The sequence below is a fragment of the Buceros rhinoceros genome, unplaced genomic scaffold, assembly GCF_000710305.1.
Source record: "Buceros rhinoceros silvestris isolate BGI_N320 unplaced genomic scaffold, ASM71030v1 scaffold15286, whole genome shotgun sequence".
In the NCBI taxonomy this organism is placed as follows: domain Eukaryota; kingdom Metazoa; phylum Chordata; class Aves; order Bucerotiformes; family Bucerotidae; genus Buceros; species Buceros rhinoceros.
In genome coordinates, this window is record NW_010419447.1 from 7,548 (window position 1) to 32,102 (window position 24,555).

At 46.1% G+C, this 24,555-nt stretch overlaps 1 protein-coding gene across 1 annotated transcript; it reads right to left on the bottom strand.

Annotated features, from left to right (window-relative positions):
• Positions 1-7,211: 7,211 nt before the first annotated feature.
• MSN (moesin) lies at positions 7,212-24,196 on the bottom strand. The gene is made up of 12 exons (XM_010138929.1): positions 24,118-24,196; positions 15,038-15,133; positions 14,241-14,515; positions 13,747-13,830; positions 13,273-13,419; positions 12,764-12,860; positions 11,227-11,390; positions 10,666-10,796; positions 9,848-10,008; positions 9,253-9,345; positions 8,674-8,907; positions 7,212-7,973 (listed from the first exon to the last, which is right to left on the bottom strand). Exons 1-12 carry the CDS (start codon positions 24,178-24,180, stop codon positions 7,809-7,811), a joined length of 1,710 nt encoding a protein of 569 aa, XP_010137231.1. The 5' UTR covers positions 24,181-24,196; the 3' UTR covers positions 7,212-7,808.
• Positions 24,197-24,555: the final 359 nt, after the last annotated feature.

Below are 24,555 nucleotides of genomic sequence, written 5' to 3' on the forward strand. Positions count from 1 at the left end.
AGTCCCTGCTTGTCCCACAAATACATTTTTTTTCTGCTGCAGGATTTGCCCCTCAGGTTTTGTTCAGGCCAACAGCTCTGTGAGCACAGGATGGGAGGAACAAACTGAGTAGCACTGGGATTGTAATCCAGAGCAAGTGCTACCCCCAAGCCCAGAGCCCATGAGAGAGGTGCTATCTGCCGAGAGACACTCACCCACGGCACGTCCCTGGGAGCAGCAGGGCACGGGTATGATGCCAAAGCAGGGATGCCTCATGATGGGCACGGGAGCACACCAGTCTGCCCGGCCATGCCCAGGATCCCTGGGACTTCTCTGTAATTCCCCCCCTTGATCCCAGTTAACGTCAGAATTCCTCATTTCAAATCATCTGTGGAGTATCCTTCAAAGGCTTCCCTCCCCACCCTTGCCAGTACCACAGAGAGCTGGCAGCGAGGTGAGCGGTTTCTTTTAGCTGAGTGCAGCTCTGGCCAGCGTCGCTGCTCTGTGGCCCCTCACTCAGAACAGCTTTTCCAGATGGTTTGCACTCTCCTGCAAGCTGCTCCCAATACTTCAGCCTCCAAACCCAAATTCTTGGGCTGCAGCTTATCCCCAAATTTAAAATTGCTGTGTGCAGGCTCTGCAGCTGAGAGACTCTGCCCTGTCCTGCCTTTGCTTTTCAGACCCTAGAGATGCAGTAGGCAGCCCGGTTCTGTGTGTCTGTCATTTTCATGGGTGAAGGCAAGGCTTGTCACAGAGACACAGGCAAAGGGGCCACAGCACATCCAAACAAACCACAAAGCATCTTATCTCTCCAGCAAACCTTGAATTGAGAGATACACTAGACATGTGCGCAGCAGTTTTCACAGCAAGGACATTTGTGTGTTTGCCTGGCGCTGATCTCTCTCCTTGCCAGGAACTCAGAGCACAGCGAGTGAAGGTCATTGCCACCCGATGGGAGAGAGACCAAGGAAGTCAGGTTCAAGAGCATCATAACCTGTCTAACTGAGGCGAGATGCAGTGAAGAGGAGATCTGTCCTCTGGTAAAAGCAGGTACCCCGCTGTGGTAGGAGAGAATCGTCCCCTGTCCTGGGTTTGGATAGACGGGTTTACTGCCTTTGAAACAGCGGCGGGGGGGAAGGGCAGAAGCAGGATCTCCTTTTCCCTCTTCTCCCCCACTCCAGCTAGCAGCAAGCCTAAAAGTAAAGGCAGCCTTTCCAGAGTAAACCAGTGTTCATCGAGCCCAGCACACAAAAACAGAAAGCTTTACAAATAACCACACACACACACACACAAAAAATGAGCCAACCAATGAAAAAAACCAACACAACTAAGCAAAAATTCCCTTGCTTTGAAAAAAACCCTCAAAATGTTGCTTTGGAGTCAGCACACATCATGGGAGGGAGAGACACGGCTGGTTTGAAGCTTCAGCTTTGTTTCACAGAAGCTGGGCACCGGTGTGCACAGGGGCTCGCTCCCCGGTCCCCCGGCCTCGCTTGCCAGCAGGTCACGCTCTGCTGTCAGCGCAGTGCCTCTGCCTGCACATCCACTGATGTGTTAGAACGCGCTGGGAAGGAACCGGCTTTCTAGCTTGAAATACGTTGTCCAATTTCTTCTGCACCGCACAAAGGACAGTTCGCCCTCCCTCCCCAGTCTGGGGACGCTCACGTGAATGTCCAAAGCAGCTCTGAGGTGCCTTTAACTCCACCTCATCCCCAGTTTCTGCACACAAAGTAAACAGATTGAAATCAACACTGCACTGATCCAACAAAAAGTTACGTGGTACCATCGCGTCCCTCCGCAGCCAGAAGCACACTCGGGGTCCTGACATACCCGACCCAGCTCCTCTGACCACCATTAGAGCCTCAGTCCTCCTGTGGGCCAGTTCGGCAAACACGTAGCCACAGTCAGAGCAGGACAGACTCGTACCGGTTCCCGTGGGCAGAAGACACTCTGCAAAGAGGTCCTGCCAGAAGAGCTCTTCCATAAGCTTTGTGGCTTCAACAGACCATGGATGGAAGGTTTAAAATTACTGTGTTAGTCTGCTGCCTCTCTGGAAGCAGACAGAATTCATGGTGTAGTTACTAGTCTACACACCAGCACAGTTTTAGTGATGCTGCGCTTCTGGGGTTGTGAGAGTAACTCCACTACCACTCAAATCGAGATTGGATACGTTCGATAAATTAAGGGAGGATGAAGTTCCTCTGCAAAGGAGCAGGAGAAGGAGAATCAGAGATGGGCCAACACTAACAAGATGAATTCACACCAGGGCTTCTTGACAGCAGTCACCTCTGGCAACGCAGCTGCTGCCTGGCTGGGTGAAGGCCCCTGAGAAGTTAGCGTGCCCTAACCAAGGCCCTCACTTGCAGATGCTTCTCCTTCAGTCAGTCAAGGATGCTCCAAAGACAGATGGGAGGGGAGTACTGCTGATGTGGGGTATAGACAGCCTTCACTGCAACCTCCCAGCTCACGAGCAGTGTATTGCACACCCCCTTGACTCCTCACTCAGTACCGATGATTGAAGATCAACCCTGGCTTGTATTTCTTTAAAAGATTTTGCGTGACCAGAGGCAAGAGCAGTCATGGACACTTGTAATTTTCCAACTAGCTCTGCTCACCAGAAAAGCTGTAGCAACAGCAGTAACACTGCTCAGAGCAAGCGCAGTCTCAAGAGAAGCTGGAGGTACAGTCCCTTCCAAGAACTCCCAATATTCCTTTTTGCAGTCTCAGTGCTACTCTTAACGTCTCTTCCTCATTCTTTCCTCTGCTTTTCTGCATGCCCACTTCATCCTGCCACCTATTCCGAGGAAACCCATCTTAAAATTACTAGTAACTTTCAGAGACCCATCACTCGCACTAGATATTCATTTAGGCGTCGTTCAGTTAAAAGGACCTGCACCCTTGTCCACAAACTGCACTTAAATGGGAGCTGCAGACCTGCAAGACAAAAGCCACTCTCAGCCTAACATTCAGTGCAGGCCTAGATCCTTTTTCTTACAGATAAGTTAATTTTTCTGCAAGGGAGACATTAACATCACATATGGAGTCAGCTTGCGAAAGGGTATGCAGCAGTTAGGGGTCGACACGAGCTGCTGATGAATTACACTGTTCTTTGCCAGCTGTCATGTGCGCTGATTAAACACTGGTAGAAGATAATCAGACCGTATGCCCAAGGTTGAGTTACGTGTAGTCGCAAAGCTGGCACTCAGCAGAAAGTCACACAGATTGTACCGCGCAAACAAGACATACCTCAGTCATTCTCTGCTTCCTCATTGGGAGATGGTTCGCTTTCATAGATGTTCAAGCAGCTGCCATACAACTGTCCACAATTATCGTACTTGACCCGCATTATAATCTGTGCAAGGTGTTGGAAAACAACTATCGGATGCAGCTGACTCAGTGGAGAGCTACTGCAGCACGATACACCAAGTCTGAAGCCAAGCAGCAGCTTCCAGGACCAGCTAATGTGAGAAAGGGGGGAATGAATCTTGATTGGTCTCGGAGACTACCTACTGGTTCCATGACCTGAAACAGATTTCCAGAGGATAGTGCTGTCCAAAGGCAGAGTCCTCTCCTGGTAAGAGGAGAGCAAAATCTCATCTAGATCCCTTACAAAGCTGCCATAATGACTAACAGTATCCTAAACAAAGGGACCTGAACTGATAAGCATGGGGGTGGTCACATTCAATTCTGTTCATCACAGGAGCAAAAAAGGAAGCGGCTGGATGGCTACTGAGTCTGCTCATCTGTGCACCCGAATCCCACACCAGGTCACTTAAAGATCCTTGTGCTTCCTGCCGCATTTATTAGCCTGAGCAAGCAAGCAATAAGCTTGTCATCTAGCTAGATAAGTCCCTACAGGATGTGTCTACATCCAGTCAGAATTTGGAACCAATCCCCTGCCTTAGAAAGTGAAAATGAGAGGAAAAAGCACTCACAGGCTCATTTCCACAGCTGCATGAACTCCCAGTAGGAGGACAAAGCATCCCGGTCCAAATGTGTTAGTCCACCAGCCAGATTTCTCTCAGTGAAAACTTGACTCCAGAGTTACTCTGGCTCCTCTCTGGAATTGTCAGTAAGTTCCACTGCTTAATAAAGCCACATTCCAGAACCTGCAAAGAGACAGTGTTTCTGGTCCCCATCTCCTGAGCACCTTTAACGTATAGGTCAGTTCAGGTTTCTCCCCTCCGTCTCTGAGCACTAACACATTCTGATGAAAACTCTGCCTTAGTCTGCAAGGCAGCAGCCACGAGGCAGAGGTTCTGCAGAGCCCCTCTTCACAGCCACATGGAAAGCAGCTATGAAGATCGCTCCATTCGTCAGCAGAAAGGTGACAGCAGGCCTGCTCTTCCACCACTGGAGCCAGCCCTGAGACTTCAAGGCCTGGCGCCACTGCGCACTGACCTGGCTGTGGACGCACAGGGGGCTGGGCATGGCACAGCAGGCACTCCCGATGGCAAGTTCCAGCAGCCGCTCCTCCTCCTCCTCCTCCTCCATGTGACTGGCCCATTTGCAAGTTAAAATACAATTAAATTTACACTTGGTGTCTCCACGAAGAAATGTGAATCCCAAGTACTGGCTCCCACCAGACAGCTTGGAGGGCTGGGGAGGGGAAGGTACATTATTCTACCTGTGTCCTGAAAAGCAGCGGCTTGAGTCTCTTTTTTGTGAGTGCTATGACAGTGACATCTTGGGGGCCACATGGCAGAACGTTCAGCTTGGAGACACAGACTCAAAGCAAGCCTGAAGTAACCAGCCAGACACCATCTGCTGAATTTCTCTGAACTTTATTGGCACTTTAGGAAGAACAGGGTATGGATTTTAACAACTCCTCCAAACAGGAAAAAAAATGCCTTAATATCAAGGTTCTTTCTGCAAGTAAAAGCTCATGGACCCATGAATTACTCCACAACCTTAAGGAATTGATGTTTTATTATAATCCAGTAAAAAGACTAGTCAAAAAACCTCAACATAATTTACAGCAACAAAAAATAAGAAAAAAACAAGCCAGGCAAACATTTGATAAAGTATTTCCCTCCCCCCACCCTCAAGAGGAGTAGTTATCCAATTAAACTGGAACATGGAGAGGAAAAACAATTCACTGTTTTCTAACAAATAAAAAAACGTGTCTACAAATCTCACCATAATACTGAAAGCTTCTTACATTAGTTTTCTTGCAAAATATAATTTCTTTACAATACAGTATACATTTGCGAGGGAAGGAGGACCATAAACATATCCTCCATCCCATGACTAATATTTTCTAATTGTGCATAGCTAGAAGTATTGAAATCAAATATCATTAGATACAACTGTAATATAATACTGGTTAAGAAGGAGGCAGGGCTGAAACAACTACAAAGAGTTATGTGGACCCACTGGCACAAGCCGTTCTATTCCTATATTGGACCATTTGGAACTAGAACGATTTTAAAATCCCTATGAACAGAAGTCATGCCAGCATCATAATACATGAGCTCAGCAGTGTGTCTGACCCATCAAAGCAGGAAAGGTTTACTGGATATTATTCAAACACATATTCCAGGCACCATACATCAGCTTGTTAGGGAATTGTTAAACCATAATGAAGGCTCTTCTCCCCCCAAACACATTGATAGTTGCCACGGACAGCACAGAAGAGCTGAGAACCAGTTCTGAAGCACCAAAACAGAAGTGTAAAGGTTGTTTCTTCTCCCAGCAGTGAGACTCCCATAGAGCCAGTGCCAGTAATCTTCAGTGCCAATATCTTCAGGATAGAAACACAAATCTGTTCTGACAAATTTAACTGCAATCTTCCATTCGCAACTTTGAAAGTACTGAGGTGTGTGTTTTCAGCCAACCAAAAGCTTACCGTGCTGTGTCCCCCACTCCAAAAGCATGTTGCATCCAGGGGAGAGAAGGGGGCTCCCGCACGACACATCAGTAACAGCAACATGCTAATGTATGCTCCTAGCAGAGGTCGGCTGGGTGGCATTTGTGCGGATCTCCACACAGACTTGTATTGCTTCCAAAAAATAAAATACAGCACTGGTAAGGTTGTTTCCAGCAGCCCAAGGAATTCCTGGGGAAATACTGCAGTTTGTTAACACTATTGTGAGCATTTCTTTTTGGCACAGTCCCCCTTTGGCTCTCCCACACAGCAGGAGCTGAAAATACTGTAGCATTCAGATGTTCTCCTTCTATCACCACTAGCAGTGAATCCATAAAACTGAGACAGTCACAAGATTTGGGATTGTGTTAGGCAAGGAAATAAATCACAGGCTAGCCTGACAACTTCCTATAGGGAGGGGCTAATCAGAGGAGGGCAAAGCAAAAGAGGACCCCACTGTACTTGGAATCCATTTTTAAGAGGCCTCTTCTGAAGGTTAACATTTCCTTCTATGAAGGATCAAGACAAAAACCAATTCAACCCTGAGCATACATGGTTGTTTCCTCCCCAGAAATGGCGGGAAGGACTCTGGGTAGCTACAGCACAGAGAGGCTGGAAGACGGGAGGAGATGGGTATTACAACAAGTGGTACAAATGGCTCTCCAGACCAGTCTCACTACCTCTAGTATTCCATTTCCAAAAGACAGACAGAGCCTTCTGTTCTCAAAGATAAAGGGCAAAGCATCCTTCTGGGGAAGGAGAAGCACTTGAGCCGGGGATCTGGCAGAATGCTAGTGAGGATTAAGGCAGCAATTGGACAAGTACCTCGGGATCCTCGCCTCCCGAATGCTGGTTGAAGCCCGGGGGACAGATGCGGTCTTGCACATGACCCAGATACAAGAGTAGTTTTTGGTCCCCAGCTGCTGATCACTTTTTATGATTTCATCTAGTTTAACTGAAGACATCTGAGCTACAGTAGATCGACACACAGTCATAAGGCACCAGTGACTATGTGCTAAAAAGGCCTCTTGTGGAAAAACCCAAAACTCTATTCACATGACTGGAAATGCACTGCTTCAGCAAGGGAAGATAAGGCTACAGGAATTTTTAGGTTTTTTTACATTTCTACCTACCCCACTAGGTTTCCGTTGACAAACCCAAAAAGGAAGGCAGTGTTCTTCAGCTATCTCTGCCTCACTGGTTATATTCAAGTCAGACAAGTGACAGCGAACAAAGCCAAATATTTACCAGAGACAAAACTTCTGCAAGGCAGGGAATTCAGGGCTCCAAACCACGCTGCATCAGTGGAAATATTCCAAAGGCCTCCTCATGATTAGGAAATTCAAAGTTCCATCATTAAACAACAAAAGGTAACAGCAGCAGGAACGCCAGAGAATCTGTTTGGTCTGCTTGTGCTTGAAGGACAAAGCTTTGGTCTTTTAGAAAGGAAGTCCATGTTCTACCTCCAACCCTTCTTCCTAAGCTCCAGCCTCCCCTTCTCAACTACATGATTCAGACCCTGCATTCAGAAATTCAGACCCTGGCTACTAAGCTTAATACTGAAGCTTGCTCAAGTTAGTAGGAAGGCACAGTGTCAAACCGTTAGCACTTTACCGTAGGTAATTCAGTAAAAGTATCTGCTGGCTTCCCCACCCAACGGGAAAGGACAGCAACACAGCCACTTCAGTAAGCAAGACAAAACTAAATGCAGTGAGACTTTACCCAAAGCCAAACAATTTCAGATTAGCCCAAGTACGTGTTTGCTTTCCCAAGGCACCCCAGGAAGATGTAAATACTACTCTTTCTTCTGTTGCTTAACTCCAGCATTTGCCCAAAAATCGATAAATAAGACCATGGTCACTCTTCTGTAGTGGTTCCAGCGTAGCACGATTACGAGTGAATGACAGGAGAGGATGGGAAGGAGAGGAGAAGAGAGTGCAGAGCATCAGGTGCAGGGGAGAGTTTACATGGACTCAAACTCATCAATGCGCTGCTTGGTGTTGCCCTGCCGAATCTGGCGGAGGGTCTTGTACTTGTCTCGGCCTAGACGCATGTTCTCAGCATGGATCATATCATTGGCGGTCTTCTTTGTTTCATCCCGAGCATTTGCCAGCTCCGAGGAAAGAGCCTTCAGAGAAGAGGAAATAAGATAGCATTGGATTAGCACAAGCCAGAGACTCAAAGCTGGACAAGGAGGTTCCTTGCTGGTCCTCCTAAAGATTCAATGACCATCGAGACAGAAAACAGGTAAGCCTGAATGTTCACAGTTCTGGGCAACCTGCTCTAGCTGACCCTGCTTGAGCAAGGAAGCGAGACTAGATGATCTTAAGAGGTCCCTTCCGACCTAAACAATTCCTTGATTCTGTGGAAGTTGTTGTCCTTATAAGAAGGTGGTGCAGCAGTGCTCCCTCCACGCTGACCCCTAGTAGGCCATTCTCAGGGTTCTGCAACACAACCCAGTCATACACGACAGTTACAGACAGCTGCTTGATAGGAACCGGACCAAGTTCTCTGATCCATTGTAGCCAGGGCTATGATCAGCTGTCAGATGGTTGGCAAGACTCACACAAGCTCACTGTGTCTAACAGATGCCGCTTTTTGGCACTGCTTGAAAATTCTTCGCTACTTCCACAGACATGGAAGGGCCAGGAGACAAGATCTCCTCCTCTGCTCAGAGGTTACACAGCTATCTGGCAAGACCATGACCACCTCTCTTTCCCCTCCACTCTTTTTAAATACCAGCAATACCTCCCAGCTGCAATTAGTGGCAAGAAGAATAGAAGTATCACATCCTCTGCATCACACCCTCTCTGCTGCCACCTTCTTACCTTCAAGTGTTTCTGGACCCGTTCATTCTTCTCCGCTTCAGTGGTGCGCTGCTCCTCACTGCGGTCCTTGATGGTGGCCTCTGACCGCAGTTCAGCACTGGCTTCTGCCGCATTCTCATCCTGCTCATCATCATGTTCATTCTCCGAGTGCATGGGCTCAGTGACATGAGGGGTGCTCATGGCAGTCTTCAACTCCTCTTTGGTCTTTTCTAGGTCCTCCTGCACCATCCGTGCCTGCGGTAGGGTATGCCACAAGAAGTTAGTCAACATAATCCCGAGCACATGAGACTTCTCGCAGAAGCAGCACTCAGTGCTTGATACGGGAAACCTTGCACTGAAACGGTATGTTCTAAAGCTACTCAGCCAGAATCTTTTGATAAACTTTCTGCTGCCTAACACTTCAGAGATTTGAAGAATGGTTATAATTTGTGGAAAATGGGCTACAGGCCTAATCAGTCAAAATATTTCTACATGAAGTCAGAATAAGGCACTCACTCCACCAAGAAAAGCAAAGCTGGGTATTTACAATGGCCTCAAGCTTGCAGACACTCAACTCCAGTGTGGTACCTAGTGCTTTACCTTCTGTTGCCACTCCTGGGCCTCGCTCTCTTTCTTCTGCCTGGCCAGCTCCAGCTGTGTGATCCTAGCTGTGAGTTCTGCCATCTCAGCAGCCTACAAAAGAAAGGCTTTTAGTGAGGACAAAACCAAAGCACTTGTTAAATGAAGCATTTAGTCTAATCCTAAATAAAATCAGTATCTCTAACATCTTTTCAGTAAGAAGAAAGCCTTCCTGTAAACTTCAGTCCCACCAATACCCCCACAATGTGAGGGAAGACAAAATAAATTCTGTTGCGTGTGTTTGTTTGTTTGTTTTTCCCCCCTTCTCCTCCAAACAGAGCTACAGAATTCAATTCTTTGAATCCAAACTAGGGAAAACAATTAGCAAGCTCTACACTATTCTCAGCATCACACACCAAAAAAGGCAAAAAGCATCATAATCCAGATTTACCATACCAATACTCTTATTTTCAGGTATAAGTTCATATGCTTGAGGCTAAAAATTAAAGAACCAAGCTATGCTTTCTAGCTCTATTCATGGACTGGTTTGCTTCAAGAGCTAGGATGCCTACCATGTCACAATTTTCCCTACCCGGTTTTCAGCTCACCCACTTACCAGCTGTTCCTGGGTCTTTTGCTGATCATGGGATGCTTTCAATAGGGCCTCCTTTGCCTCTTCTGCTTCTCTACGTTCTTTAGCCAGCTTCTCTGCTTCCTCCTGAGCTCTTTTTCTCTCCTGTTCCAGCTCCATAGCTCTACGAGTCTGTTCTTCCAGTTCTGAAAGAATAAGAGAGGGCATTTGAAAAGAGACCATGTGAAGAATTGCAGAAGAGGAAGATGCCCTTATGTCTACATTCTGGATGAGGGTTTTCCTTCAGTGGGACAGATAGAGGAGAGATGCAAGCAACTGTCCCCTCTCCTCTCCTTCACATTGTAACTGGAGCTGGAAGACTAAGAGCCAGGCCTGTTCTAAGAGAAGGAATTATTTGCCCAGTTGATTTGTGGGGAAGTACCCATTCCAAAATGACATCCTTAAAGCAACACATACAACATTTTCTTGGCAACATCACGCTGTAACATTGGCCAAGTGATTAGATAGTCATCACACCACAGTTCTGGCTGATGTGACCCCCACTACACTCTTTGACTCCTTCCTCTACAGATCTACTGGGATAAAGCTTCCACCCAGCACATGAACAACTGCAAGGTACTCTCACTGCCAGAGGCATCTTGGCTGCCACCCTCCTCTTTAATGCAAGACCTATTTCAGCAGCTGCAACGGAGGGCTTATACTCAGCTTCAGAAAGCTAAACTTGGACCAGTCAGCACACAATACTGGAGAATCAAATGGATCAAACATGCTCGTAGCTTTACTACTCAAACCTTTCTCACTCAGGCATGCACCTAAGGAAACACCAGAACATCTCATATCACCTTGCTGAGCTTTCTTGGTTTGCTCCTCAATTTGCTTGAGTCTCTCCATCAGCTCCTCCTTCTCACGTTCAATCTTCTCCTTCTCCTTTTCCGCCAACTCCCTCTTCTTCTTCTCATTCTCCAGCAGGGCTCTGATGAGGGGAAGTCATAACGCAATTTCAAATTAACAACTACTCCAAGTGGAGCACTTCCTAGTGAAGCCATGAGCACACAAGAGATGCACACTACAGCTGAGGAGATTCACTCTAGATGTGCCCCTTTGTCGAAGTGCAGATAGAAAAAGCTCTGCTGGCACTCGTCTCAATAGCAAGCTCATCACAGCACTGTTATAAGGGAAATCTGCTTATATCAAGATCTGTATTACTCCCGTCAAACAGATGACCAAGTCTTTAAGAAAACGATGGCGGGTCAGATTTGTGATGAGTGCCATTTCCAACACCCCGTAGAAAGCAATCTGCTCTGTCTTTGACGCAAGCAGATTAAGGTGCTGCCAGCACGTTATCTGGCATACGATGCTAGCGTGCAGCAATCAAAGTCCAGGTTACTGAGAACCCTACCAACCTCTCCATCTGTTTCTGATGCTTCTCTTCCCGAGCCTGTGCTTTCATCTGCTGCACCTCAATGGTATCTGGTTTACGTCTGCGCATGTAGAGCTCATGGTTCCCCATGCAAAGTGCCAAGATTCGCTTGTTAATCCGTAACCGAGGGGCATAGAATACAAAGTCCTTGGGACAAGAAAGAGACAGTATTAGACCTGTTCTTTAAGCCTAAGAAGCCCCCGTGTACGCAATATGCTCCAAGACGCTAAGCTTTCTAGAATTGGTATCCAGCTTTTCTTAACGGTGCCTAATCCATGCTGTTCTTTAAGCCTAAGAAGCCCCCTGTGTACGCAATATGCTCCAAGATGTTAAGCTTTCTAGAATTGGTATCCAGCTTTTCTCCTGTTCTTTAAGCCTAAGAAGCCCCCGTGTACGCAATATGCTCCAAGACGCTAAGCTTTCTAGAATTGGTATCCAGCTTTTCTTAACCGAGGGGCGTAGAATACAAAGTCCTTGGGACAAGAAAGAGACAGTATTAGAGCTGTTCTTTAAGCCTAAGAAGCCCCCTGTGTACGCAATATGCTCCAAGATGTTAAGCTTTCTAGAATTGGTATCCAGCTTTTCTTAACGGTGCCTAATCCATCAGTGGTGGTAGTTAGACACCTGTATTTCAGGCGTTAGCTTAAACCAGACAAATATATACAGGCAGAAGTGCCCCGTTTCGTTGTAAAGCATCCCTAGGACAGAGTGCACCGCAACCGCTTCCCTGTTCCATTACAAACACCATGAGGGGCTGGTTTACCAGGTAACACTGAGACTAGGACTTCTGCCACCTCCCTTCCCACTTCACAATTCAATGCAATAGCCTGGCCAGCCACACCCAGCGTAGTGTTTTCTCATGCCAGGAAGAGTGCTAAACTTTACGCCCAATGGATGAATAACTTTGTTCTGTTAAAAAGGAGCAACAGCAGCAGAAAAATGCCTCCAAGCAGCAATTCAACAAGAATGACCAGAACAACAGAAGGTATCAGCTGACACAGGAAATGAATAAGCCTTAAAGAGATGAAAACAATTACGTTCATTATAAATCCCCGAGAAACTCCCCCCAGAAGCATACCCTACAAAATGACCTGAAGCTTCAGCTTCAAGTAAGTTGAAAAAACTGCAAAAGACCATGTCACATGCTACTAAAGCCAACAGGCTGCAAAGGAAGCATTCACAGCTAGCATAGTGCAACTAGGGATCTGAGGCACCCATCAGAGAATCTGAACTGTCTCGGCAGAATCAGAAACCCTACACAAAGGGCTTCTCTCTGCCCCTGACTTGGAACAGCTTAAGGGTACACTGAATAAGTTTCTACCCTCCTAGGCAGAAACACATCCCAGCCATCACCTTTCTGCCGTTAGACCCATTCTGTGCATACTGTACTCAACAGAATAGGTAGCAGAGCCCTGCTTAAGTCAGCACTGACGTTATTGATGAAAGGATAGTAGACAGTAAGAAGAAAAAAGATCCTTCAGCTAAGAAGCCCAAAGTTTAATTTGAATGTTGCTTCTTACTGGTGCTTTCTTGTCGATAGGCTTGATGACAAATTTCTTGTCATTGAATGAGATATTTCTGATCTCACTCCAAGGGAATCCAATTTTTGGTGTTAGCCTGCAGCAATGGAAAGCAAAAGGAAGTAAGAGCCCCAAGTCATTCCAAATTCTTGACTTACAATATAAAACTCAAAATTCTACAAAAATCTACCTTCATATTTCAGTGCTCTTATGTCAGCAAAATTAGTCATGCAAATGAACTACAAACATAAGCAGTTTCAGTCCTGCTTTTTTTTTAATGGAAAACACATGGCAGGAAGCCTAGGCATACAGGTGAAACTAGCTTGATAAGATTTTTTCCCTTTTCTTGTATTTTTTGGTCCAAAGCAGCACATTTTACAGATCAAAAACATAGCCAAGAATGATATAGAAATTGTAAAGTTTAAAGACTTAAATTCCAGAAAAGATTAATTTTGAATCCCTTTGTACTGGGAAGGAGCTGAAGACAATGATGAGATGGAGCTTATTACCTGTCATTCTGTTCATAAATGTTGAGTCCAAGAGCATCTACACCTAGCCAGAGTTCAGAGCCCTTCTTGTTCTTAATGTTGAAGTAGTTCACACCGTACATTTCCAGATCCTGTGCAATTTTCAGGTATTCCAAGACAGCATCTTCTCTGCAGTGTGCAAAAAGAAAACAGATACTCCTTTTAGAGTCTACAAGCCATTAGAGCAGGAAGGTGCTGTCTTTCTACACGAGCAGAGGAGCATTGAGCTGGCAAAGGTTCTAAGCATCACCCTAACTGATAACAATAAACTCTGCAAACTCAGTTCCATTTTGCTGAGAACAGCCAGCTGATGCAGACTAGCAAGGGAGAGGCACGTCAACTCAGTTACTCTGAGCAGAACAGCCTGAAGAAGGCTAAGTCCTCCTGCAGCAAGCTGCAGATTTCTGATTGCATTCAAATGCCACACACTAGCATGGATCACACTGCTCCAGTTACCTAATCATTCCTCGATGTTCCTCATGCCACACCTGGATCCTCTCCTCCCACTGGTCCTTGTTAAGCTTGTGCTGCTCCAGAACTCTAGAAAGAGAACATGGGATGTTTGAGACCAGCCACTGCATTTATGCACACAGCCACATCGCTCTTGAATAACACGTTATTAAATACTTCACTGACACCAGTTTCCCCACAGAAATACTCCAGGAAATACAGTTATATCATAAGGCTAGATACTGACACACTGGTCAGTATTCAAACTTTCCACAAATGACAAGTATTCAGTTGTGCTTCTCCTTGTAGCTTTTTTTTTTTCTTTTGCTCCTTAGAGCTTGTCTTACTACTCCTGATTAGAGTGTCTTCAGTAGCAATCACCAGTTTATATTTTATTCTGAACACTCCAATCAGGACACCACCACCACTCCACCCCTCAAATAAAAAAATTCCAACCCCTTTAAGGCAAAGAAGATCTAACACTATCTATGTTCGCTTACCTCTGTGGGAGCAATTTGTCACTAGCAAGGTAGCCAGTCTTGTGCACCTCTTTGTTGAAGTCTCCATATTTTGACTGGACAGCATAAGAAGCCAAAAGGACAGCAGTTTCTGGAGGACAGTAAATGTCATCATTCAGAATTGCCTCCTTCACTTGGAGGAAGAAAAGGCGCTGCGTGATGTCCTGGATCAGCTCTTCTGCCACATCCTCTGGGTAGAACTTGGCACGGAATTTGAAAAGCAGCGGGCTTTCTTTGCGCACATCCTGTGCTGTAACCTGGAACAGAGTCGTTGGATGTTATAGCCTACATACCAAGTGAAGGGGAGCAGGTTTACAAACAGGTTTACAAGCACGCATTAGAAAAAATTCTCTGTTCCAATGCAGAAGTGAGCGGGCAGAAGAACAAGGAATTTCAATTACTTGCTGCTAAATACCTCATCACCTCTCCCCACAGAACTTATGACAAGCCACTAGTTACGATCAGTGTTAGGTGAGTCACTTTCTCGGTTTCTCTCCAACCAAGTTGCTCACACCAGCACCACATCAGTGTGTTACCAGGAAGGGTAACAGACAGTACTGGATGCAGGAGGAGCAGACCAGACACCATGTCTCCTGTACCCTGGGGAGGGGGATGTGGACTGAAGGAAAGCAACACCAACTCACTAATCGTGTAGTACGTCAGGTGTGTGGAGAGGCAAGAACAGACCTCTGACCCCAACAGAAGCAAGGAGACTGTATTTGCCCCTGTATTCCTAGAGGAGGGAACCCAAGACACGTGAAAGCTTAGATCAAACATACCTTTTTGTTCAATTTCAGCCATGTAGAGAAGCCCTTGGTGTCCTGATACTGAAGTCCAAAAAACCAGACCTCTCTTAGACCAATTGTCTTGACAACCTGGAAGAAAGATGATTAGTAAGAGCCTCAGCCAGAAGAGCGGATCTCACCAGTGGCAGAGAACGTGTCAGAGGTAAGTTCAGAGGAACACAACGATAGCCAGTGCCCTAGCCTTCTGCCTCCCCTGCTACAGTGCACACAGAGATAACAGGGCATCTGTGGGAGATATATTGTATTCTTCCCTCTCTCATCTGTTCAAAGCTTGGTGCTATCTATAAACATCTGGGACACTATTGTCTTCAACTACCTATAAGCCAACAGATACAGCCAAGAATACAATGCAACAGGTCTAACAGATGCAATAGCTGCCAGGAATCAGCTAGCAGCTCCATTTTCAGGCACACCCCTCACTTACGTGAATGCTCCTGCTCCTGGGCAAGCCGTGAATCACTCTGCTGGGTTGTGTCCTGCTAGGCTGTGCTGTTTAAGGTTTGTATTCTACTCCATCAACAGCTGTGGACAGGCCTTTCATGCAGCTCTTCAATGAGTGGCACCATTAAGAGGTACTGCAGCAGGTAAATTGATATGCTGTCCCTTGTGCCAGGACAAAGAGCCACCGCAGAAGTTAACTACACTGCCACGTAAGCTCTTTCCTTAGCCATTTCCCTAACACACCATGGGTGTGATGCAAGTGAGAGTTAAGGCTTTACAGGCATGCTGTAACAAGAGACTAGAGCCTCATGGGGGGGCAAGACTACTGCAGTATTATGCTACTGCTCAGAAAAGGAGGGGGAAGTCTTGGTAAAGCCTGGCAAGTCCGGGGTATTCACAGGGTGTGGCAAGTGTAGAAACTGAAGTTCCCCCACATCTCTCCTGAACCCCCAGGAGCTGTTCTCATACCTGGAAACATGGCACTTGCCTTCATCTCCATTACTACACAAGGAAGGGGAAAGGGGAAGACACTTGTCTTTAGGTCAGCCTCAAGTCTGACACTATAAGCTGCTTCTACACACCACCCACCGCTCGAGCTTGCTCACAGCTCCCCTCCTTTAGAGGGACTCAACTGGAGAGTAGGGATGAGTCTTGCCCCAGGAAAATCAGCTACTGATCATGGTGTCCCTCCTGCCAGGTGACGTCGTTGTATACTGTCTTGTCCCATGATATATGATTTCTCCCTCAGTGCCTTCTTCCTTTCAATTACTTCCTTGTTGAATCCTAAGGATGCACTCTGCTCCCTTCTGATATGATCTGTAGCTTTGGCAAGATACCACACCAAGGATGTGGGTTCCCTGCAAACACATCACTAGTAACAATTCTTTAGGGCTTGGATCAGACATTTCTTCCGGCCTTACAAACGCAGCATTAGGGCCCTAGTTCCTTTCAGGCACAAACCCCAAAGGGAGCTTTCGGAGGCGTGCTATTAGTGGTACAGGCGGAGACAAAACCTACACAAGGTCACGTAGCCTATATGCATCATCCCACCAGAGTCCAGGAAGTTATTCAGCCTGTCCTTGCTTGACTATGAACTGGAGAGCTGGCCTGAAGTCCCTGTGAACACACAGGGGAACGCAGGCCAGCTAAGCCGTCACTTGTGCATACCACCTCACAGGATGCACAGAGCTCAGGAGGCTTTCAGAGAAGAATCAGTTTGCTGTATGCGCTGAAAGCACGTGGTAGAGAGGAAGAAAGGCTGTCCCAGAGCCTGAGGAAAGCTCTGTTCCTGGCAGTATTAACATCTGAATGGGATGAAAGCTCGCCCCTCTGCTGCATGTGTCTGCTCGCTCACTTCCATTTGTCAGCAGCTTACGCCTGGGAATTCAACCAGCTGGACTGCCAGCAAGGAACTGAAAGGCACCACACTGAGGCCCTGCACAAAAGGGCTTTTATTCCACCGCAGAAGACTGCACAGCAATAGCAGGGGCAACAACGGGCTGGACAGAGGAGAGGGGGAGACAGCTCAGCACACAACATCGCACCCCAGGCTGCTCCTGGATCAAGGGTGGAGGGGGGAGACAGTCCTACTTTCCCGCCTCGGCTTTAGCGGGCTGTTTAGTTCCATTTAGCAAGGCACAAAGCATGAAGAAACAGCTTTCTACAGCTGCAAGGAGTCTGGCTGGCAGCAAGCAGCTCCATTATGTTTGGAGGTGTACAGCATTCAGAGCCCTGATGAACTGAGAGAGGTTCCAAAAAGCAAACAGTGACTCCAGTGGCTGAGGATGGAGATGGGCTGGCACGCAGGACAGGAGAATTCAGAGTACTGTTTAACACAGACTGCTGTACTCAAATACCCAAAGTGTACGCTCTCAGCTGGAGAGTGACATCTTCTCTTTCTGCCAGGGAGAACATGAGCTCAGTCCCTGGGTCCTATCTGGCCTGCAGAACAAGGCTTAGTCTACCACTGGCAACAGATTACAGGCAGCCTTAAAATCCAGCTGTCCCATAGGTCCTTGACCAGCAGTGATAAAGCTCTTCAAGAATCATTAGCTTAAAATTCCACGGTGACTCACTTCACCTTCCGCAGACAGTCTAAGCAGACAGTAGTACAATTTTTTTTACTTATGTTCTGAGAAGAAACACAAGTTCTTCCAGGTAGCCTTTTCTCTCACTTCTCCTTACTCCGCATTTTCCTGGTCTGCATGACTCCTGTCCTTCCCCTCGGCACTCACCACCTCCCTCCAAACTGTGCTCTTGCCATTGAGTGCTGATCCACAGCAGAAGGGGAGCCATAAGCAGCCTCTTAAAATGCAGATTTTTAGCATCACGATGAAGATTGCCTTCATTCTCAGCCCAGGAAATACACCACCACACTAGCAAACAAGTGCAGATCTGCATGAAAACACTATCTACTCATGGGCAAGCCCAAAGCATGCAAGCAGAAGAGAAGACATTCCACTCAGACCAAGTTCCTGAGCCAAAGACCGACGTATCCCAGGCTATATACCACAGAACAAACGTGTGTGGAATCTCACCTGCTGTCCTAGTTAATAACGACGTGGGCCTCTCTCCATTTCTATGACAGGCATGTCAAGCACTTCTGAGAGAAAACCTTATTGCTGCAGGAGCTCTGAACTGCTGCCACACCTGCAGTTTCATATGCCATAGTCAAAACCAAATTAGAACATGGTCTTACAGGTACCCTCACTTAACACCTGACACGGGCTCCACCTACAGCCATAAACATTCAACTGTTCCCTTTCCATTTGACTGACAGATGTATTTCTAACTTCCCTTTCAGTGTGCTAAAATGCCAAAGCGCTAAATGACAGCACCTGCTCTGAGGATTTAAGCTTATTACAGTTTGCCATTGACCACCTTAGAAACAAGCAATCCATTTTTGGTTGGACTACTGCTTTTATAAAAGCCAGTAAGTTTCCACGCATTCCTGTGAAATCTGAGACATGTTTCCATACCACTCAACCACAAGCCTTCATTACACAAACGAGACCTCTGGGGTTTGCTGGAGGAACCGGCCATTGTCCTGGGGCTTGCTGCTTTCTACCATGAAACTGTCATATTATGGGTTTGGTCCAGTGCTTTCAGCTGCTTTCATCTGGATCAAGCGCTCCAGATCAGTCTCCTATGTATTTAAACACTACAAGGTAGGATCTTCACAAGGCTAAAGGCTTCTCTACAGCCTCCCTCCTCACAGCTTAGTTTACCAGCTATGAAAGACCAGCCAGTTTTACTGCAAACACAGTTCATCTCAGGTGGAGTTACTCAAAAGTCAAGACGGGTCAGCTTGTGTTCTAAGCTTTAGCAACCATAAAAGAAGAGACTGGAAACTGTTGATCTACAAAACCATTAAACTCACTGCAGCAGACAGATAAGCAAGCCAGGGCAGGACAAGCGAATTCAGAATCTTAGACACTCTGGCTCTTAATGCAGGATCCTTAAGAATTAAAAAGAAAAAATAAAGTTACACACACCCCACTACATATCAGGCTCAATGCTGAACATAACCTAGTCCCTGATCCTGTATTTTTAGAGTGAGCAGTGGGATGCTTATTGTCACATTTTAGCCCACAGCAGAGTATGCTTCTCTATTGCAAGCTTAGTTTTGACCCCAAAAGCTCATGAACCTGAGAAAAAGCCTGCTAGGAAGGTTAACCACAAGCTTTCAAAGTGTGAAGTGACAAATAGTAAAGTTTTTCTAATGTCACATTTCTCCTTATCCCATTTCTTGGCTTCATGGCTCTTATTTGGACAGAGATCACCTTTAATGAGACAAGTGTTTTCAGTTACTCTAAAGGCTGGGTTGTCCTGCTAAAGCCACCATCTCCTGGACTTTGCAATGTCCAAAAGCTAGCACTGAAGTTTACATGGCCAGTTACAGGCTCGGAGAGCACTAAGCACATCATTGATAAGCAAACGTGTTCTGAAGTTGGAGAAGAGTTCATTTTAGGCTGGGGGAGGAAGTACGGTTTGAACAGTTTAGTAACCACAAACAACTCATTGTCAAAAAAATTTTGATACAAGATCTGACAAATGGGTAGAGATCCCCACCCACGGATGCATTCACCACCCAACAGCCCTAGGACAGCAGACAGCTAAGACTCCTCTACCAGAGGCTAGAGGGAATAAGGGCTCTGACGGGGAACGAAGGAACAGGGTACCAGCAGGATTCAAGGTCAGGAGGGATCAGAAACAGAGCGTTTGAGAAGCTGCCTCATACAGCCTGTGGGGGACATGGAAGAAGGGAGTATGTTTTCACACCACAGCAGACAAAGCAGTTGAAGATTCTGTGACTGGTCTACACAGGCTGCTGGAGGAGCCTATGATGCAGCGTCCACCAAACCAGGGCATTTCTGGGAAAGCCTCCCAGCCCGCCATCTGTGGAGCACTCAGGCGAGTTAGTTACCTCTCTTCTTGTCCTAGGTACAGGCTAACCCCCCTTGCCCCCCCAACAGGTCAAAAATCTCATTGATTCAAGACAGAATCAATTAACCACCCCACCCCCCCCAAAAAAAACCAGACAGACAGGAAAAAAGATTGGAGGGACAACTTCAGAGCTACCGACAGCAAGAAGTAGCTAAGCAGCTTTACCAGAGAAAGTATGAAACTTGTGTGTTGGAGACAGATAAAGCAAAGCCTCACGTCAGGCACTGGTCTCCAGCCCAACTGCACTTCAGTCTGATACAGAAAAGGGTCAAAAAAGGGAAACAGGCAGCTCTGTCCCTGTTGCAGTGCCTGTGCCCTGCGTCCCCAGGGAAGCGGTATTTCAAGGTGCCTGTGAGGTAAACAGGCCTGACAGACACAGCCTGTCCTCAAGCTCTTCTTTTAATCCATCGCTAGCAGCTGAGGAATGGGAGCAGAGTTACTGGTTTTGCTAGCGACAGAACGCACTGGATTCAGCAGCTGACACTGAGAGGTACATAAGCAAAGCTGCCAAAGACAGGCAGTACAGTCCTGTCTCACTGACCCAGATTTTGCCCATGCACACGGGCTAAGCAGTACATTTACAAGCCATGCAGATGGGGTGTTATGGGAAGATCATGATGTTACTGCAGTTTAAATCAGCTCAATGATATTTCTACAGCCAGCTACTCTGGGGCAGAAGATTATTTCCAACAAATCAGTGAAGCACCTGCATTGTTCTATCACTACAAAAAATTCATTTAACCGGGCAGGAAAGGAAGACAGGAATACTTCTACCTCAAGCCCATTCACATATTACCATGGAAGTTTAGACTCAGACTGTTCCTCCTCATGAAGCTACTACCTAGATATAAGCCTTCCAAAAGTCTTCTGAACCCTATTCAGAGTGGATCAGAATTATGTGTGGCATATTTATCTACTGTTATATGTAACAGGGGGCAAAAAATACTATCTAAGTGTTACTGAACAAAGCCACAGGCATGCATCTCAGGTAATGCTTAGCAGCTTCCTTTTTGCTTAAGTCGGGAGTGACAGCTCAAAGTGAAAGGGCACTCTAGGGCAAAAATATGCAGGGTATCTTGAAATTTTACTGTGAAAGAGTCAAAGTCAGGTTTCACACCAGAGGATTTGTGTTGCAACAGCAAAACTCTAAAGTTTGCTCTGTAGAGGAACTCTCCTCTCAAAAAATCATTAATGAAAGCAGCAACTTTTGCAGAGCCAGCACCATGCAGAAAACACTAGATTAGCAATTCCAGGAGCACAACATAGGTTAAGGGAGCTAGAAGATGAGCTTTATCTGCACAGGCCCATCATGGGACCCAAGACCACCTCAGGATAGAAACAGAGACAGAGTGAACAGGTTATCAGTCAGACAGCAGTCCCATCAGCAGCGTCAGCAGGGAGAACAGCTCTGGACTATCCCTTTACAGGAACTAATCCACACAAACAGCTCAGCCATGTGAAACGTACTGGATACACGCCAGGTGACACCACACACAAAGCCCCATCCCCATAGTAAAGGCAGCACATTTGGTATTTGCTGTCAGCTCACTAGAGGCTCTCATGTTTTGGTATTCAGTTTTTTAGTCAAAGATCAACAGTCTGTTTGAACTTGCCCATATACAAGAAGTACTTGTGTTCCTTTACATGCAAGTCTGACTATAAAGTCTCCTTTACAAGAGAAGAGAGCTATTAAAACAAAAAAGATACACAGACTGACTGTCTATCTGCACTCAGAGACCGAGATGAAACCTCTCCCATTCTCCCACTGTGGCAGGAGCTGAGCAGTCACCTCCTTTGCAATTACTTTCCTTAACAGTAAAGGGCGAATGATTAGATTGCAGGGTAGCATCAGACAGTGGGATTAGGCTCCTTGACCACTCACACAGCAGTAGCTTCAAAGCCCGTATTCACACTAGAGGTGGAAGACTTGACATCCCCACATCTACCGCCACCTTCCTGCTCACAATGTTCTCAAGCCCTGGAAGACAGTTAGTTTTTCTGCCACCATCACTATGGTGGTACCACACTAACACCACTCAGCTCTCTTGTGCTCAGTCTGAGTAATCAGTTAGTCAAGGCCTGGACATCTGCCACTGGTGTGACTATCCATTTTAGTACCAGCCCTATCAGGAACCAACATCACTACCTCAACCAGGACACATTGTGTGCTACACAGTAGAAAACAGTTTCATTCTTATTCCAGCAAGTGTGATATACGGACAGTATAAAGATACGGTGTCCACCAGATCTTTTAGAAATAGCAAATATTTAAGAGCTGGCTTCAGACACATTTTCCCCTCCACTCTATTTCCTCTTCCACTTCCACCTACAATCCAATTTAGCTGCAGTAAACACTGGCTCATTTACTTTAGCAACTTAGTCTGCAACACCATTTGTCTCCCTTCGCAAAGCATTTACTACGGAAAAACGAAAACTTCTGTTTAGACAGGTGCTGTGTGAAACACACTGCAAGGAGGAGAACACACAGCTGTTCGAGAACACTACACAAAGGAGTGAAATCAATTACTAAGACATAAAGAGTTCCCATACTGGAAACATCATGCTTCTCGGAGACAAGATCTCAAGCCCAAGTCTGCCACCATGATGTCAGTTTGCAAAAAAAGCTGCAGATGGTCTAGAGCTGACTGAAGAAAAAAAAAAAAAAAATCACTTGCAGATTAAAAATAATACTGACTCTAGTAGTATCACTTCTCTTTGCCCAGTTCTCTGCTTGGATAATGCCAGAAACCAAGTAGTGAAAAATAATCGTGGGAAGCATCCACATGAAGAACACCTTCCATCTTTTGCTGAACTCAGGGGCACGTAGCCTCAGCTTCATCAGCATATTGTCCCTTGACCCTTAACACATATGATCCCACGAACTAATTGTGGTGGAGGTCCATGTGCACACGTATTCTGGACAGAATCCAGCTCTCACTTCTATCAACCAAAGACTGTCAGGTTTGAGACCACACAAGGCTAAAATATGTAGGGGCTACTATGTAGTTACACTCACACAGCTGAGAACTACCCTACTCAGAACCTTCTTGAAACACTTCCTACTCTACCCCCGTTGTGAAAGGATGTTCCCTCAGTAAAGGGCCTCACTCTATTCACTCCGTTTCAGGGCTGGGCTGCAAAAAGCAATATAATATATAGTGCTGAATCATCGAGCTGAGTACGAGAGAAAGTAGTAGTTTGTGGCTAAAGATCTAAAAAAAAAAAAGTTGTAAATGAGGTTTACTAGCTCTAAATGAAATAGCTGACTTCTATGGGTGGGTCAGCCCTTAAGCTTCTCCCCATCAAGATAGGTACTACGCAGGGCTGGCCCCAGAACACTTAGCACTACTGAACCACACCCATATCTAACTATCTGCTCTGGCAGTTCCTTCATCTTGTCATTCATCCAAGATTCATTTTACTTTTAAGATCTGAACTTATTGTTCAGATTTTCCTCCACATAGCAAGTCCACGGCCTTCAGGATTACAGCAGAGAAACAGAGCGGAGCCTGTCAAAGTTTCAGCCGCTGCAATTGATAATGCCTGTCTTCAGCTGCTCAAACTTTGGGTCACACATGCCCCCCTGCTTCTGTTCGGACCAAAGCAGAAGGAAATTCGCTCAACCAGTGAATGCAGAGTAAGGCTGAAGCATCCAGATGAAGACAGACCAATACAGGACATAACTTGTCTTAAGATTTTCCTCAGGGCCTGATGGAAGTACAGAATATCACTTCACTTGCACTTAAGGGCTGCAGCAACGTTTGAAACACAGATAAGCTTCCCCAGTTTTAGAGACCAACTATTCTTTGAAATCAGTTAAACAATGCTTGCAAAGTCGTCAACCAAAGACAGCCTCCGAGAGCTCCCTCCTAAGACTTATCTTATGCGTGATGACTGCAGACAGGTACTGCTTCCCGATTATCACAAGCTATAGCACCAGTTCAGTCCCTTAGAGGTAAGAATAGCTCCTAACACATTTTTGGAGATTAAAAAAAGCAGTAGTTTAAAAACAAAAAAGTATGATTTCTTACTCTGCTGTCTTCTCTTGAAATTAGTAAACACACTGCCACTTAATCTTTGAAGTCCTTTAGAAATTGTTTGTTGTTGCCTTAATAGAATCACAACATTTGTATCAACTTTAGATCTTGTGTAGCTCCACCACTTACCTGATCAAAGAGTTGCTTCCCTGTAGTGTTGGGCTGGATGGCAAACTCCAGCTCCGCATCCATGGTGGTAACACGCACACTGATCTGGAAGACAGAAAATGCTGCCTCATTACACACGCTCTGAATGACATTACCCAATAATGAAAACCGGCATCCATCTGCCAGGGACCAGCTTCCAAGGCCTCCAGGAACTTCACTCCCAGCAGTTACAAATTCATCTGCCCTGCCTGCATGGCGTTCCCAGTACAATATAAAAATCCTGTTTCACAATCTAAGAGTTTATGCTCTCTGCCCCTACTAATATTCTCATGTATATCTGACACACGTGAGAGCCATTTACAGCTTAAGCTGAATTTCTAGTGTGGAACCTTCTGGGGTCTTTCACAGGAACAGAGATGTTCCAAACCTCAATACACACAACCAGACATCTAGCCCTTC

Excerpts from the sequence above, each read along its gene's own strand:
- MSN (XM_010138929.1), bottom strand. The coding sequence starts at position 24,180 with ATGGATGCGGAGCTGGAGTTTGCCATCCAGCCCAACACTACAGGGAAG. Across the intron at positions 14,516-15,037 it reads GGCTGAAATTGAACAAAAAG|GTTACAGCACAGGATGTGCG; the intron begins GTATGTTTGATC and ends ACTCTGTTCCAG. Across the intron at positions 12,861-13,272 it reads ATTTATGAACAGAATGACAG|GCTAACACCAAAAATTGGAT; the intron begins GTAATAAGCTCC and ends CCATTGCTGCAG.